Source organism: Haliotis rubra, unplaced genomic scaffold (genome assembly GCF_003918875.1).
Source record: "Haliotis rubra isolate DU_JTF1 unplaced genomic scaffold, ASM391887v1 Scf73, whole genome shotgun sequence".
Taxonomy (NCBI): Eukaryota; Metazoa; Mollusca; class Gastropoda; order Lepetellida; family Haliotidae; genus Haliotis; species Haliotis rubra.
This window is the reverse complement of record NW_025767446.1, coordinates 2,626,338-2,643,932: the sequence shown is the minus strand read 5'-3', so window position 1 is coordinate 2,643,932 and position 17,595 is coordinate 2,626,338. Positions and strand designations below refer to the sequence as shown.

At 39.3% G+C, this 17,595-nt stretch overlaps 1 protein-coding gene across 1 annotated transcript in view; it reads right to left on the bottom strand.

Moving 5' to 3' along the window:
* The window catches only part of LOC124259631 (methyl-CpG-binding domain protein 5-like), a 34,207-nt gene that overhangs the window by 11,501 nt on the left and 5,111 nt on the right, over positions 1 to 17,595 (bottom strand). Inside the window, 1 exon segment of the mRNA XM_046693800.1 lies at positions 2,517 to 2,815. Coding sequence (XP_046549756.1) covers positions 2,517 to 2,815 — 299 coding nt within the window.

The window sequence follows — 17,595 nt, the reverse complement described above, 5'->3', positions numbered from 1 at the left end:
AGTACCATGGGAAGGCTTTGGCATCAGCACCAGCAGTATGGAACGACACGTGATCGTCCTCGGTCAGGATGATCCTGGGTGACCACATCCGCCCAGGGCAGGTTTATTCTTCGACACTTACGGAACAGGTTGACGACCGCATTCTCTACAACATCTGTAGTGCCAGGACTCCGAACAATCTCGAACCAAACTGTCAGAAACCGCCTTCGTTTGGCTGATAGTCTTCCTAGGAGACCCTTGCGAGGACCTATCCTTACACGACATCATCGGCAACAATGTAGACAGTGGGTTCGAAACCATCTCCACTGACCATTACAAAGTGGAGAACTGTCATGTTCAGTGATGAGTCGTGGGCTGGTATATCCTCAGCCTGATGGAAGAGCATGTGTGTACAGAGTGCGTCATGAACGGTATGCTCCCAATTGCGTACAGGAAGTGGACAGATTCAGTGGCGAGAGTGTTATGGTTTGGGTAGGCAGTGGAAGACCCGATGCTATTCACGTCCAAAGCAATCTTACAGCTCGACGTTACTGTTCCATAAAATGATCAGGCCTCATGTTATTCCATTCATGAACTGTCAAAACGTCATTTTCCAACATGACAATGCTCGACCGCATACAGCAAGATTCAGCACAACGTTCAGCATCTTGCATGACCCGCCGATCACCAGAGCTGAACCCAATTGAACATTTGTGGAACGAACTGGATCGATGTGCGAGATAGTGTGATCCTCAACTGCAGACCCTTGCTGCTTTGTTTCTGATTTTGCACGAAAAATATCTGGTCATCCGGAATCTGATCCAATCTATGGGACGCCAAGGCCAGGCAACCATTGTTGCTAATGGCGTTCACATAAGATATTGACTGCTCTGTGACTTTGACCTTTCTGCACATGTCATTTGTTACGTCCCACCACTACTTCCACTGGACAAAACATGTTGAACAGTTTTTCTCTATCACTGTCCTGTACCATATGACTATTTTCAGCTATGCATTTCTGTTTTTAGTAGTATAGATTCAAAATTAGATAACTTTGGACCCAAACAAACAAATGTTGTTGTTTTGTATTTTTTTTTTTTTTTCAGTTATCAAACTTGGTGTAAATAAATAAATAAATGGTATAAACAATATGTTTTCTGAAAATATATTGAAACATTGATATCTCATCTCCTGGTAAGGAACATTGTTGACTTATGTTAAAATCAGATTTTAGTAAACAAAAACAAATTGTGTTATACAAATTCTAAGATATATGTGATGAAATTTAAAGTACATCATAGCTGCATCAAGCATAGCCTATTCCAAAGTCACCCCTCTTAAACTTTGCTGAAAAGTGAGAAGCGTAAGTCGCAAAGCTCTCAATTTCACTATTTTAATCTGCCACTGGACATGAAACTATTGATCCTAACGCTGATCAGATCATTTAGAGAGGCAATCATAAATGAAACAAATGAGCCAGGTAAACAATTACAGTATAGATGATTTTGATGGCTATACTTCCTTACAATAATTTCGTTCTTTGGAAAGCTATAAAAACTATCATTGAACATTCATTGTCTTCTAAATCATGTTCCTGTATTAAGTGATCATGATCTGATAATCAAAGTTGTGGAATAACAAATGGCGCCCATCTTAATTTGGAATAATATCTCTCTTCTCCAGGTGTAGCCAACCTGATTGTTTGATCAGCATGAATACCACCAACCATATCTGGGACAAAAAAGTCGAAACCTAGTTGAAAATATTTTGCCTAATTTGACATTTGTTTAAAATATAATATGGCGGCCATCTGGGATTTCCTTCAGCAAAATGAATGTGTTTTCTAGCCTATTACGCCATCCAATCTAGAGATGTTATGATGAAAGTCAAATATGGAGACTTCTTTTGATTCTGACTTGTTTTGAGTTCAAACTGCAAGAAATATTTTTAAACTTTGTCTTTTTTAGAAAATTGGTGGCCATCTTGGATTTTGGAAGCAATAATATTTTGCTACATAGCATAAACGATATCTTAGTTAACACACTGAGACACAAATACATTGAAAATCTCAGAGAAATTATGTTTTTAGGAGCTGAAACAAAGATAGTGTAATATAAATGGTGGCCATCTTGGAATTTTGAGTGGCCAACGTTATTTTTTCAGTAAGTGTCCCAAAGTGAACATGTATGCAAATTTTGTTGCTTGTATCACAAAGTGAATGATTTTTCCATTATCTGCCCTACTATGAGAAAGAATGCTTAGTTCAACATCCTTGCATCAAATGCACTGCTAAAATAGTGATGCAATTCCTCAGAATTTTGGAAAATAAAGACTTTAACAAACATTCAAATCCAATTTGCCTGCCTAGGCCATTAAGTTTGGGATCCTGTATAGCTATAGATAATCAGTTATGTCAGATGCTGTGATTAAACTATTTCCCTATAAACTTCCTGGATCCAAGCCACAACATATCACAACTAAATGTCTTGAGACAACATACGACCAGTCATCATCTTTAAGCACATCAAATATCTTACCTTTCTTTGAATGACCTCCTGTTCCTGAATGACTGATCTTATCCGTAGCTTTAGAAACAGACATCGACCGACTACTCTGAAAAGTTGCCATTGCAATAATTTTGCGTTTGTGAATACACAACTTGGTGAGGTCCCCTGTAGCCATGTCATCCACAGTCCACAGTTTCCCATTGACCAGTGGGTCAAAGTTAAACACCTTCTCCACCAAGAGTGGACACTCCAAGCCACACTTGCAGGTGCCCTCTGCAGACAGATACTTGCATACTTCATGGTACGAACAAAGCCTTGTGTTGCTGGGACTGCAATGAAAACATGTCAGTTAGACTGCAGTTCAAACATTTTTCTAAGTCAGGGACTTATCTAGAGCGGGGCTGATATTCAGCTCGAAGCAAATGCCATTACAAATCGAAACAAATGCAGCAAATGCCATTACAAATCCCCAAATTGGAAATAAAACTTTCCTAACTCAGGTTAACAAATGTATGTATTAATTCTATGGATTTGTTCAGAAAACCATTTTTTTTAATACAAGAGACTTGATATGGATGTGCCACTTCTTTATTATTTACACACGATGTTTCTGGGCTAATGCTTGCCCCTTCATCAGGGTGAGGTGAGGTGAAATTGGGTTTTACGTCGTGCTTGAGAATATTTCGCTCATATGACGACGTGCATGCATGTGTATGTGTATGTGCGGCTGCTTGTACTAGCCCAGACTTAAGCTGGTTTTACAGTGCTAGCCCACTGAGATACCATGCTGCAGTGAAGCATGAATATCCCACTCAGACACATTATACTGACTCCGAGCCGACCAGTCCTTGTTGTATCCATTAATGCCGAGCGCCAGGCAGGGACCAACAAGTACCATATTTTAACGTCTTTTTGGTATGACGCGGTCAGGGATCGAACCCGCGACCTTCCGCTCTCCGGGCGGACGCTCTAACCACTACACCACGGAGGCGGTCCCCCTTCATCAGGTGAATGATGAAGTGGCAAGTATTAGCCCAGAAACGTTGTGTTTAAATAATAAGCAAGTTGCAAATCCATATCAAGTGTCTTGTATAATTACCCTACCAACTTCTAAATGCCTATCAAACATGCAGTATTTTATAGCTAACAGTATCAATAAAGAGAAAGCTGTTTTAATGCTTAGTTCCGTATTGGTGCATTTAATATTTTCTCAGAATACAATGTCAAGTGATTTAAGAAATAAGCTTAATCATACTTATTAGTGCGAGTTTAATTTTACGCCGCTATATCATGGCTGAAATGGGCTTCACATGTTAGCTATGAACAAAATAACCTCTTTCTCCCAACTCACCTGCCAGGAGATACATACATCATTCAGTGTATTCACATGTTTCAACGCATTCTGATATAGTGTCTATTTAAGGATTTCTTGGTTGACACTTCTTTGTGTGGAGAATCTTAGATGATGGGTGGCAGACCAATCATCTTGAATTTTCCACACCAATATTTCTTAATTTTCCATGCATAAGTAATAGAATGTCTTTTCTTAATTATTCGTAATGTGTACTGTGTTAATTAAACTTGTGACGGTAGCCTTGCAGTTTGACACTCCTTTTTTAGAGGTACACCAATTCAGTCTAAACAAAATGAAGACAAAGTCGTCAATATCCCCTATCATGGTTAACACTTGTCTTGAAAGCATCAACTAGTTACACTGATTGCATGTCAAATGTAATTGTATTTGTGGAGTAATTTTTTCCATAATAAAAAAATCATAAAAACTTTCGATAAAGATTTTTCGATAACAAAGTTCATCACAAATATCATTATTTCCGATCTTCATTACCTGTGTATTCAATTAAGGTACTGGCTTTAGATATTTTGTGATCTACTTTAATGTTCATACATTCTAACAATTCTGTCAGTTTCACTATTTATGAACATCATGACTTTCATATATGGTTTTCTTGTTGCTACTTCTTATAACTTATAAATATAAAAGTTTTGTTTTACCTTTATATAGACATTAATACTTCTGTACACGGTTACATTTTCTATAAAATAACCTATCTTTGTGCCAACAAAAAATATTTAAAAAAAAATCCAAATACAGTCAGGCCGCGGTAATCCGGTCCTCATTAATCCGAATCCACCGACTTCCGATCGCTACTCACTGGGCACCAAATCATCTCCCTATATATTGTATATAATTGACACCTCGTTAATCCGATGATTCAGTTTCCGCCTCCGAACGCTGGTCAGTCGGAACGGATTGGACTAATTACGTTGTAAACAGCTGCGTTAATCCGAACGATTGAAGTTGACCGCGCTGCTGACTGGTCCACCCAAAGTGACACGTTGTTTGTTTAGCGACTTAGCGACTCGGACACATGCTTCGGCAGCGGGTCCACAATAACATTGTCAAAGAGCAAAGTAACGATGTTTCGAGGAATTCATTAAATAAATTGAATAAACTAATGAATAAAATCAACAAAATATATACATGAAGCATTTTTGTCACAGGTCATAACCTAGCACGACACGTCCAATAAGTTCCATAATTTACGTATAGGTAGCGATTTCTTGCTTAATATGTTCAAAACAGCATTATTGTACCCAAAACTTTCGTCTAAATCTAAAAGTTTTCGTTTACGAGGACGGATACCGTAAATTACATTGCCGTAATATGATTGGCTGCCTTAGGTCACGTGTCTGATTTTGACTAATCACGACCCTTATAGCAGACTGTAGTGAAAAAGCGTCATTAAAAACCACTTTGTATCCAATAAAATCGCTTCTTACAACTGTGCAAATACTCTCGGCAAGGGTTCAGTGATGTTGTTGATGTTCAGAGCTTTCGAACGATACCCGACATCAAACGATTCGCCTCCCATGTTATTCATACGATGCTCAGAAAACGCAGGTATTTTCTGTTGTTATGTCATGTTACCGAGCGGAAAGCCACAGATATCGGGAAATAGGCGACCATACATATTATTTAAGAAATATTTTTATAATAATTTTCTAATGACGTAAAAATGAAAATATAAAAGAAAAAGGCACGGGCATGTTATGACATGTCACAAATGGAAAAAAAATCGCCATAGTTTTTGCTTCCTTCGTGGTTTATCTGGACGTTATAAATGTAAGCTTGCATTTTCATTCAAAAATAATTTTATTTAAGTTGTAGTTGTATCAAGGGGAAGTAACTCGGTGGATATACTGTGGTTTCAGCAGTACGAACGTTTCACTATCCGAACGTTTTTTAAAAAAACCCAAAGTGTTCGTATTAACGAGGTCTGACTGTATATCAAAAAGCACGAGTACACCACTTACCCTATCTATGTGCCAACTTTTGTGAGGAAATATTGTACGGTTTTCAAGGTCTGCTCTGGAAATACATTGCCCGGACAAATGAACCCATGGACTGACAGTGTCCATTATATAACTCCCACCCCACAAATTGCATTGTGGGGGATGAAAACATTCTTCTGACTTGATTTTTCTCCAAATCATTCATGCTTAGCATATTAAGAATCTGCAACGCAATTAAGAAGTCCCAACTTAATTTGGATAAACAGTTTTGCCATTGCCCAGTTGACACACCCCTAAAGCTCTGTGGGTAATATACAACAGCAAGTAAGAATATGAAAAAACAAAATAGAAATGGTAACAAGTTTTGACAATGAACTAAATAAATAAGTAATCTGACTGTCCACCGTTACATAATTAGCTAATAGCCATAACACGTTCATACTGACTATACAGTAGATTGTCTTAGCTGAAATAACATTGGGGGAAAAATGTCTTCTATATGAAGTTATTTTTCAGTCAGTTGAACATAGATGATATGACTGACTGACTGACTGAGTTTAGTTTCAACTTGTAAATATTCCAGCAATATCAATGCTCAACACATGTTTGATATGAAAAGCATAACTTGTTATGCGTAAAATCTGCTCAACACATGTTTGGTCTTGTAATATTAATCATGTTAGAAAGATTTCAGATTTTTAAATTAAGTTGATCTTCTGTAACAGAATAAATTTCACCTGAAGTTGACAAGCAAAAACATGCCATGTTTGCTGAGGTGGTTCAGTGTTTGACAAAGTGTCTAGTCATTGTTATCATAACACTATAAAGACTTCAACAACTAAACCTAACAACCACAGCAAGCATTACTGGTTGATGTTAACCTTGTATCAAATAATAAGATCACAACTGTGTCCTTCCCTGACTTGTGGGATCAGATGAGTTTTCTAAATAAACCTTTGTCTTCACAGTGGACCATAATGGATCTTCACTATTGGACCTTCACTATTGGACCATTACTACTGGATCACTGATACTGTGCCTCTCCCAAGAGCCACATGTGAGACTATCAGAGACTCAGCGTGTTTGTTTAACTCACGTTTGTTTGGGGCTTACAAATGTCCTATCTACCAATAGTGAGTGAGTGAGTGAGTGAGGTTTTACGCCATTCTTAGCAATATTCCAGCAATATCACAGTGAGGGACATCATAAATGGGCTTCACACATTGTACCCATGTGGGGAATCGAATCCGGGTCTTCAGCGTGACGAGCGAACGCTTTAACCACTAGGCTACCCCAACGCCCCTATCTACGAATAAGTTCTGAGTGAATAAGTTAGTGAGGTTTTACGCTGATTTTAGCAACATTCCAGCAATATCATGTCGGGACACCAGACATCGTATCCGCCTGGGGAACTTAACCGTGTCTTCGGCATGGCGAGCCAATGTCTAAACACAAGGCTACACAACCACCCCTAGTTGCTTGATAATGTGGACTCAGTGAACCAAGAAAACGCATAAAGTTCTGACATGTTTCTGCAGTACAAGAGACAGCAAGTGTTTGCCACTAATATGGCAATGTCCCCCGCTGCTAAAGAATGGAATATTTATAACATATTTACTACTTTTATTTTTGGCCACATATAAGATGCCTGAAATCACTGGTCCGCATAATCAATGGTGATTGGGTGCAATGTTTTATGAGACATCACGTTTACATAAGTTACACCAAATTTGAAGACATTAGGTACAACAGTTCATGAGATATCGCGTTAACAAGAGTTTGAAAAGTGGTCAAAGTGTCGTGGTGACCTTGAAGATAAGGTCAAGGTCACCAAAATCAATCCCCCAATGTAGGTTGTCACCAAATTTGAAGACATTGGGTACAACAGTTCATGAGATATCACGTTAACAAGAGTTTGAAAAGTGGTCAAAGTGTCGTGGTGACCTTGAAGATAAGGTCAAGGTCACCAAAATCAATCCCCCAATGTAGGCTGTCACCAAATTTGAAGACATTGGGTACAACAGTTCATGAGATATCGTGTTAACAAGAGTTTGAAAAGTGGTCAAAGTGTCGTGGTGACCTTGAAAATAAGGTCAAGGTCACCCAAGTCGACTGGTGTCTGCGTAATTCCCCATTGTATCCTGTCACCAAATTTGAAGACATTGGGTACAACAGTTCATGAGATATCGTGTTAACAAGAGTTTGAAAAGTGGTCAAAGTGTCGTGGTGACCTTGAAAATAAGGTCAAGGTCACCCAAGTCGACTGGTGTCTGCGTAATCCCCCATTGTATCCTGTCACCAAATTTGAAGACATTGGGTACAACAGTTCATGAGATGTCACGTTAACAAGAGTTTGAAAAGTGGTCAAAATGTCGTGGTGAAACTAAGGTCAAGGTCACCAAAATCGACTGGTGTCTGGGTAATCCCCGATTTAGGCTGTCAACAAATTTGAAGACATTGGCTACAACAGTTCATAAGATATCATGTTAACAAGAATCTGGACATACGTACGCCGCTGAATACATAGTCCCCCGTTCCGCATTGCTGCGGGGGACAATAATAAATGCAGATCAACATATAAAATGTGCACCATTAATGAAATGAGAATAAAAACAGTACAATGTCATTGCTTCCCACAAGCTCTTGGGAGTTCTCTCAATTAAGAGTGTGGATTTTATCAATACCTGTAAAGCTTCTGAAATCTGTGTTGTCGGATGAAAAAGTTTCAACCTGTTACCGAGAATTATTCATTTTAACAGTTTCCCAACTGTGTACAAGTCTACACAGTACACCAGTTGGTCCCATCATGCAACTATTTGTATTAGTATAGTTTAAGCGCACTTGATATTTGCATTATATTTGCATTGTATTTGTATTTCATTAAAACTCAAGTTGTTATTCAATATTGTGCAATGTATTTTCAGCAAATAATGTACGTGATCTGATTGCCAGGTAACACAATCAGAATATCAATATTGGCTCCTTGAACAGACCCACTCATGCCAAAGGACCAGGATATTTTAGCTTTTATCGATGGTGCATGAATAATGAACAGATTCCATGTTGCGTTTGTCTGTTGGTTGTTTTCCACAGGAGTTACCTGCTGTGTTGTTTGTCTGTAAATTACTCAATCTGGACCAGATAATCCAGTGATTGAAATCATGAAACTATGTTCATCAACCAAGTCATTGAACACCTGATCCTGTTAGTCATCTCTTGCAACAAGGACAGGTTTGATGAAGACAATCACTGATAATGGGATATTGTTAATTATACCATGGTTCTGGGCATTATGTAACAGAGTTGTTTATCAACACTTATAAGATAAAGTTTTTCAGCATGTTATACTATAGGGCTCGTAAGTAGGTCACGACACTTTGCGAGACCTTAGCACTTCTGGTGACAGACAACATTTCATACCTTTTCGAATGGTCTCATGGTTGTCAGTTGACGGTAAGGAACCAATAATCCTTGCCGTAATAACAAATGTCCGATATAACCATCCCCAAATTAGCCAACTATGACAACTGTGAACAACTGTGATAGCCAAGCATGGTTGTACACTTGGTCCGGTCTAGTAATGTCCAATTTGGTTGTTGTGCAATTTGGAACCAGAACTGGTCCTTGAACATATGTTAGTCACCAGAAATCTGGTACCGGAAGTAAGCTGGGCTCTGTCTCGCATATCGTAAGTTGCTGCATGCAAAGGGTGCCGGGAACCAGCTTAGTATAAAGGGAAGTAACGCCTCACACGACTTACAGGCCCTATACATGAGAATCTACTGAGGTCCACAGTAATGAAATAGTTTTTTCTGTACATCAGACCAGAGCTCCAGATAAGATTTAGCTCATGTGGGTACTGTACCCACTGTATTTTCTTGGAGTGGGTATTATGAATGTTGAGTGGGTATTTCATTTTCCGTTACCCACTGCTTTTAAATATGGGCGTATTTCAGTCATTTTATTCACCTATGTATTATGTCATTGAGTAAGTTTACTAAGCAGGTATGTTCTGCCTTATGTCATACCTAATCAAAACCAACTTAAATATAATGGGAATGATTTCATAAAAAATCACTCATCCTATACTGACAGTACAACACTAGTTCTATACTAACGGTACAACTTGATAGCAATCGATGTCTTTTTCATTACGCAAGCAATTTTTATAAATATATTCCGTACGCATTTGTTTTAAACTTTTTGCGTATCTAACATTTTAAATGCGCTATTTTTCAGTGCGTAATTGAAAAATGTTCTATGCGTATTTTACCCAGATACTCAGCTTATTTGGGCCTCTGATCAGACCCTATTGTATGCCACACTCATGGAATATTAATTAAGAAATACAGTTCGCTCTACCACCATGTACAGTGTAATAAAGCACACTTTCGCCCTCACCTATTATAGTTAAAGCACAAGGACGTAAGTTTAGATCAGTGCATGGAGATGAAGCTGACTAGTTACGCGACATTCCACAGATGCATTGTGTATGTAAACACCGTGAACATTGCTGTGCCGCTGTTTAATTATGAGTCGAACTGAGGCATTATATTGGTTGAAAAATATAAACATAATGTTTCCACCAGTGATATTAGCTGAGTGAAGCAACAGCAAACAAAAAGACGGGTTGCTACAGAGTAATTTACTGTAGGAGGCTGTGCGAGGCAATGACAATTGACATGCATCGTGAAGTTGGTTACCAAGGGTACGTTTGATAACGAGGGGGCACACAATAATGGCATAGTGACGTCATGCAAAAAGCGTACATTATTGTCTGATAAGGTACCGTCGACGCTTTGATCTTTTAGCGAAACATCTTAGAATTGTCATCTTGATGTAGGTGTACCCATTTGGAAAAAGTCTTTTGCATTGTTCCCACCACTTCTTCGACCACACCCCCGTTGTGTGTGGAAATATTGTCATCCATTTGTGTCAAGATCTTTTAGTTGAGAGCCAAAATCGGGTTTCAATCGACTTGCATAAATAACAATAAAGAATTGGTAGGTGTCATGGGTGGTGCTCAACAGGCCAATCATCCATGATTATGTTTACATTAAGTTTTAATCGATTGCACACGATGGTAGTGTAGCTATCGGCAAAGCAGGCAGGTGGGGTGCATCGAATTGTCCGGCCTTGTCATGGTGTATTGTACTGTGAAGCATTTCGAGTTGGGGGTCATCTCAAAAACAATATATTTTTAATCATTAATCCTCGCAAAGACACGAGGGCCTGTGTGTACGTTCCCTATAGTGCCACCAACTATTGTGCGTTTAAGTTGAATCAAATTCACAATTAATGAGCATCATAAATAGTCACATGTTATTCACTAACTATACCTGTGCCACACCTCAGTACATTTTACAGAGACGACTGATTGATAACCATTAATGTATTTCAAGCAGGGATAGAAATTATTTTTTTTCTAAGTGTGCCTTAGGGCACCAGACCAATATTTCAGATGTGCCTTTCAGAAATCAAGTGTGCCCAATGTTTTTAGAATAAATGACAGTAGCAATGGTGATGATCACTTGAAATTTATTGTTATTAAACAACAAATGTAACCTGTTTTCTGTTATCACTGATATGTCTTCTGTTTAAGATGGCTTTCTTAAGCTTCATTTGTTCTGCTTTCCCAGCCCCTTTAATAGCTAAGAATTTTGTGACAGGTTCACTTGTTCAATATATCTAACTTACACAATTTCCTCTTCACTAACCGAACTATCAGTACTCCCAACATTCTAAATGGAAAAACAACCCGATTTCCTTATATCATTCATCATAATTCCAGTGATTTCCTGGGCGATAAAGTCAATGAATGTTTTTGCTTGTTTGTCATTTGTGCATATGTTTTGTTTTGGGGATTAAATGACTAAAGGTGAGTTATGTCTCTAAAAAATTAGGTGAGGTGAGGTGAAATTGGGTTTAACGTCATGCTTGAGAATATTTCGCTCATATGACGACGTGCATGCGTGTGTATGTGTATGTGCGGCTGCTTGTACTACCCCAGACTGAAGCTGGTTTTATAGTGCTAGCCCACTGAGATACAGTGAAGCATGAATACCCCACTCAGACACATTATACTGACTCCGAGCCGACAGTGTACCCATTAATGCCGAGCGCCAGGCAGGGACCTAAAACATTAGGCGTGCCATAAGGGCACAGAGAACATTTTTAGCCGTGCCATTTAAATATTTACATAGCATGGCACACTAATATATGGAATATTTCGAACCCTGTCAAGCAAGGCCATGATTGTTGAAATGATCTATAATCAGAAATATCGTCCTTGGAAAGAATTCATAACTATTGATATGAAAATTGTGTCACTGATAACATCTAATACAGACTATTGTGATGACATATGGGTATTGATCCTGTGTGAAAATCCTTACTAGATCTATACACAAGTGATGTAACTCTTCCCATCAAAAACTTTCAGTCAGATGAGCTGAAAAACTAACTAAACAGATTTTAACAGAAATAATTGCTGATTACTTTGTTTATTTTGGGGTTTCGGTTTTGTGAGATTTGTTTTGGGGGGTCACACAATTCAACATTGACTAGATTTTGCAACTTCTTCACAATATTGTCAAGAGTTCTTAGCTTCATCTGGATGATCATGTTGACCTAAATGGCATATCTGCTTGCCTTAGGACATTTCATTATCCTAAATCACCATAAACAAAGTGCAAATTTGTGATGGTTGACTGGAGAGATTTCATGTGTATCATACAGGGGCCCCTAACACGAGCGTTCCAACATTCAAGGCAGAGTTCTTGTTTGGGTTTCTGATGACTGTTGCTCTCATCAGTTTACAGTCATCCTTCACAATAACGCTCTTTGCGCTACCACAGATTCGGCTAAACCATGGGGTAATCGTGGCTAACATAAAAAAAGGTTGCCCAGCGATCACACATCTTCACACCATCAAAAATAGCATATCAACAAACCCGCTGGTGGACTCAAGTTAATCACGTTGTAAACTAACGAAATTCAGTGCGGATTGCAATGGACGGTGTTCATCGTACTTATCGATTGTTTTTCAGATGCTAAACACATTCACGGTTTTCTTGAATAATCAGACGAACAGCGGAACATCGTAATAACTTATAAAAGACACCTTTATCATAAAGACTTGTATATATTATGCAAAAGAAGCTGAGGAACGGAAATCAGGTCATGATGGACTGGCAGATATTGACAATAGAACTGTTGCAGTAAGAAACAAATCGGGTGTTCTTCGCTCTTTTCTTCTTTTCTGTTCAATATACATACTAAGCAGCAAAAGAAACGCCAGTTAGGAATTTTCCGTCCCAGAGACGGATAACTGTAAACTCACTTAATGTTTGATTGTATATGTTTGACAACATCTCCAACTTTACCTGAGCAAAGACATTCCTTCTTAAACTCAGAATGGAACCCAGGAAAGGTCTCAAAAACGCAACCCGATCTCGGAGATGGTACGGTGTTCTCCATGTTTTTCATGCAACTCCTGCTGCACGTACTGTTCACATGTACCAGCCCTATAAAATGCACCCCAAACCTGGTTGAAACAGTCACATTACAACGTCAGCAGGATGCCCCTTCTCACGACAGCTCAGAGGAACCAGGCTCTAGGAAGACTTGAAGCTGGCCGCACTGCACAATCACTTCCAGGTCAACGTTCGGACCATCTACAGGCTGCCAGCAATGTTTCCAGGCCACAAACACCACAAAAGATCGCCCCCTTACTGGCAGACCAAGGGTGACCACAAGACGACAAGAGCGCCATGTTGTGCAGGCATCCAAAACAGCATGCCAGACAGTGGGAACACATGGAATACAAATCAGTACTGATACAGTACGGCGACGTCTTCACAGCGGGAACATCCATTGCCAGAGACCTTACCGTGGACCTATCCTCACCCCGAGTCATCGGCGTGAATGTCTACAGTTTGCCCTACTACACCAAAACTGGCGATACAGGCAATGGAGAACTGTTCTGTTCACAGATGAGAGTCGGTACTGCGGATCAACTGCAGATTGCAGAACAAGAATATGGCGACGACGTGGCCAGCGTTACTCAGACCAATGTGTTATGGAAAGAGACTCATGGGGAGATGCAAGCATCATGGTATGGGGTGGAATAGGCCTGAACCAGAGAGTGGGTCCTGTGGTGTTCCAAAACCTTGGTCCAGGGAGAGGAGGCGGCATCACAGCAGTGCGCTACATCGACCAAGCTCTCAGACCCCACGTCATACCACATTTCGCACGTCACCGGAACAACATTTTCCAGCATGATAATGCCTGGGCCCATACTGCCAGAGCTGCACGGGACTTCCTACAGCAGAACGGTGTCAACATTATGCAGTGGACAGCCCTTAGTCCTGATTTAAACCTTATTGAACATCTTTGGGATGAAATTCAGAGGAGACTGAATAATGTCAAACCAAGGCCGAACACAGCCGATTTATTGCACCAGGCCTTTCTCAGAGTGTGGTTCCAGGTGCCAATGGCCTTCATCAATCAATTGGTGCACTCCATGCAGATACACTGTGCTGCAGTTATTGCCGCTCGTGGTGGTCACACTAGATACGGAAGTCAAAGAGTCTGAATGGACTGCAAACGTTCACGTAATGTCTTGAAATTGAGTTATTCATTGATGTGTCAAGATATTGTACACAAAAAATGTTTTTGATCTGCTTATTATTAGGGGTGTCGCGATACGCGAATGTATCGATGCATCGATACATTTTTACTGACGATAACGATATCGCGATACATGCTTGCGTGTATCGATTCCTATTTTAAAACTTTATCGATTCAAATTTTTAAGCTATATCCATCTCATTCAAAGTCTTGATAGTAAAATTATACGAGACCGCTCCGATAAATAGATGTAGCTAGCTTTACTTAAAAAATAGGTTGGAAACTAACAGCTTTTGTGATTGGCTAGACTATTTTGATGGACCAATCAGCGAGCGCCTAGTTGCCGTAAGGTAATGCTATGAAAAGGCGCGAAAATTATGTATCGCGATACGTATCGTATCATGACCTTAAAATCGTGATACGTATCGTGAGATTGGTGTATCGTGACACCCCTACTTATTATGTCCATTTCTGTAATGATTTGATTACAGTGCCTATCTAATTTTGAATTCGTACTGACGTTTTGTTGCTGCTGAGTATAGTTGCATGAATTTGTAGAAATTTAGCTATGGTTTAAACAGCTCAAACTTGACACTGGATATTTAACGGCTAAAGAAGTTTAATTGCTAAAGTATTAAATAAAGTGATGGCTGATTCTTAGTTATTTTTTAAACCAAATCTCAGTGACTGAATCCAAGCATTGAGTGTATTCTTGTAAGAACAGAAATATATGGATTTTGCATTCTTGCTCCAATAGAATTAGAATCAAACCATTCCAACATCTGGGTTTTACATTGGTTGGCCGATTTGTTGTTTAATGCCGCACCCAGCAATATTCCAGCTATATGAGGGCAGATGGTAAATAATTAAGTCTGGACCAGACAGTCCAGTGATCAGCATCACGAGCATCGATGTACGCAATTGGGATACGATGACATGTGTAAACCAAGTCAGCAAGCCTGACCACCCGATCCTGTTAGTCGCCTCTTACGACAAGCATGGGTTACTGAACACCAATTTTAACCTGGATCTTCACGGGTAGGGTTTTACATTGACCTACAACACTAAAGGTCCAGAGCCTCCCTTATTACTGATTTCAGGGGCCCTGTAAGTAAAGAAGGGTCCTGTAAGACTTCATAAACACCTTTTAACTACAGAAACCTTGTATTTCACGAACTCTGTATGACTTTAACTGTGCATCCGTCGGAACGTTGCACACATTATTTTTTTGGCCATTCTAAACATTTGCTTGTACTGGAAGCACAATTTTGTGTTGCATAATACATCCATATTTCTCTGTCCCTAAGAGGTGACTAACAGGATGGGGTGGTCAGGCTCGCTGATTTGGTTGACGTATGTCATTGTATCCGAATTGTGTAGATTGATGTTGATCAGTGGATTGTCTGGTCCAGGCTCGATTATTCACAGACTACTGCCATATAGCTGGGATATTGCTGTGTGTGGCATTAAACAAAAAAAATCTGTTTAAGGCATACAAACTGAAATGTGAGGCATGTGAACTCCGTACTTTGGAAGAGCAGCAAATACGACTGAAATGGTCTCAAAACACAGGGCTGTTCTTACATGTAAACTAGGTCGTTGAGTGAGTGAGTTAAGTTTACGCCACTTTTAGCAATATTCCAGTAATATCACGGCAGGGGACACCAGAAATGGGTTTCACAAATTGTGCCCATCTGGGGAATCGAACTCAGGTCTTCGGCGTGAAGAGCAAACGCTTTAACTACTAGGCTACCCCACCGCCCCATTAGGTCGAAGATACCTTGATTATCAGTGTCTATACTAACCTGAACATCACACTGTATAATTGATGATCGAAAATTTATTCCACATAATCTGTGCAGACATACTCAATACACAGTGAAAAAGCATACAGCACTCAGTAAATCATGACATGTTCAATACATATTCAACGACGAGCATGATTTGAGGTGAGGTGAGGTGAAATTGGGTTTAACGTCGTGCTTGAGAATATTTTGCTCATATGACGACGTGCATGCGTGTGTATGTGTATGTGCAGCTGCTTGTACTAGCCCAGACTGAAGCTGGTTTTATAGTGCTAGCCCACTGAGATACCATACCGCAGTGAAGCATGAATACCCCACTCAGACACATTATACTGACTCCAAGCCGACCAGTCCTTGTTGTTGCCATTAATGCCGAGAGCCAGACAGGGACCAACAAGTACCATATTTTAACGTCTTTTGGTATGACGCGGTCGGGGATCGAACCCGCGACCTTCCGCTCTCCAGGCGGATACTAACCACTACACCACGGAGGCGGTCGAGCATAATTTGAAGAAATAGTATCAGCAACATATTTAGGCATTAAGACAATGATTATTCACAGTGGACATGCTGCCATGGTCTATTTGTAAAAGTTTTGTAAACGGTATGTGCGTAAATGGGGGGTTTATGAGTGATTGTATAGGAAATTCATGCCTTTCAAATGTTTGGTTTACAATTGTCTGTGATAATTCAGTTTGGGTATGTGAGTTTTTCATATTACCATTATGTTGTTAGTTGTCCAATTATATCTATATTAATTATGCTAATGAAAGCCCTCATGTGTTGGAAGATTTGTCACAATGATGAAAGGGAGACACTGAATAGTCAACCATATTAAGTTTAGGAAAATAATCACTTGCTTCATAACGGTGTTAGTAACTACTCCAAAACGTCGCACTCGTTGCAATACAGAAGTTGACTATCCATAGAACTTGGTTTTCATTCATCTTTACAACTTCCAAAATGCCTTTCAAAGAACGTATCTACTTGGATGTAATCGCATGCTAGTCAAAAGAAGAGTGAAGGTGTAAAACTGGAACAAACTGATATCACTACTGTTCATATTGTTCTAAACACATCTGTGCTGATGAAATATTATGGAAAATTGCTTTATTGTGCATTAGATTTCTTTGCTATAACTGTGAAAACATGATGCTGTGTTGTCACCATGCTGATGCCTCGCATCATAGTTTTTTTTATAAATATTCATAGACGATTTTAATCTGTGAGTAAATGAGTGAACGAGTTTAATGCTAGTTATATAACAATCAACTATTATATATTTATTGCAGGGCTTTAGATTTTTGTTTCAAACAAATGTTTTCAGTAACGGTTACAATCTTTTTTTTCTATGAAAG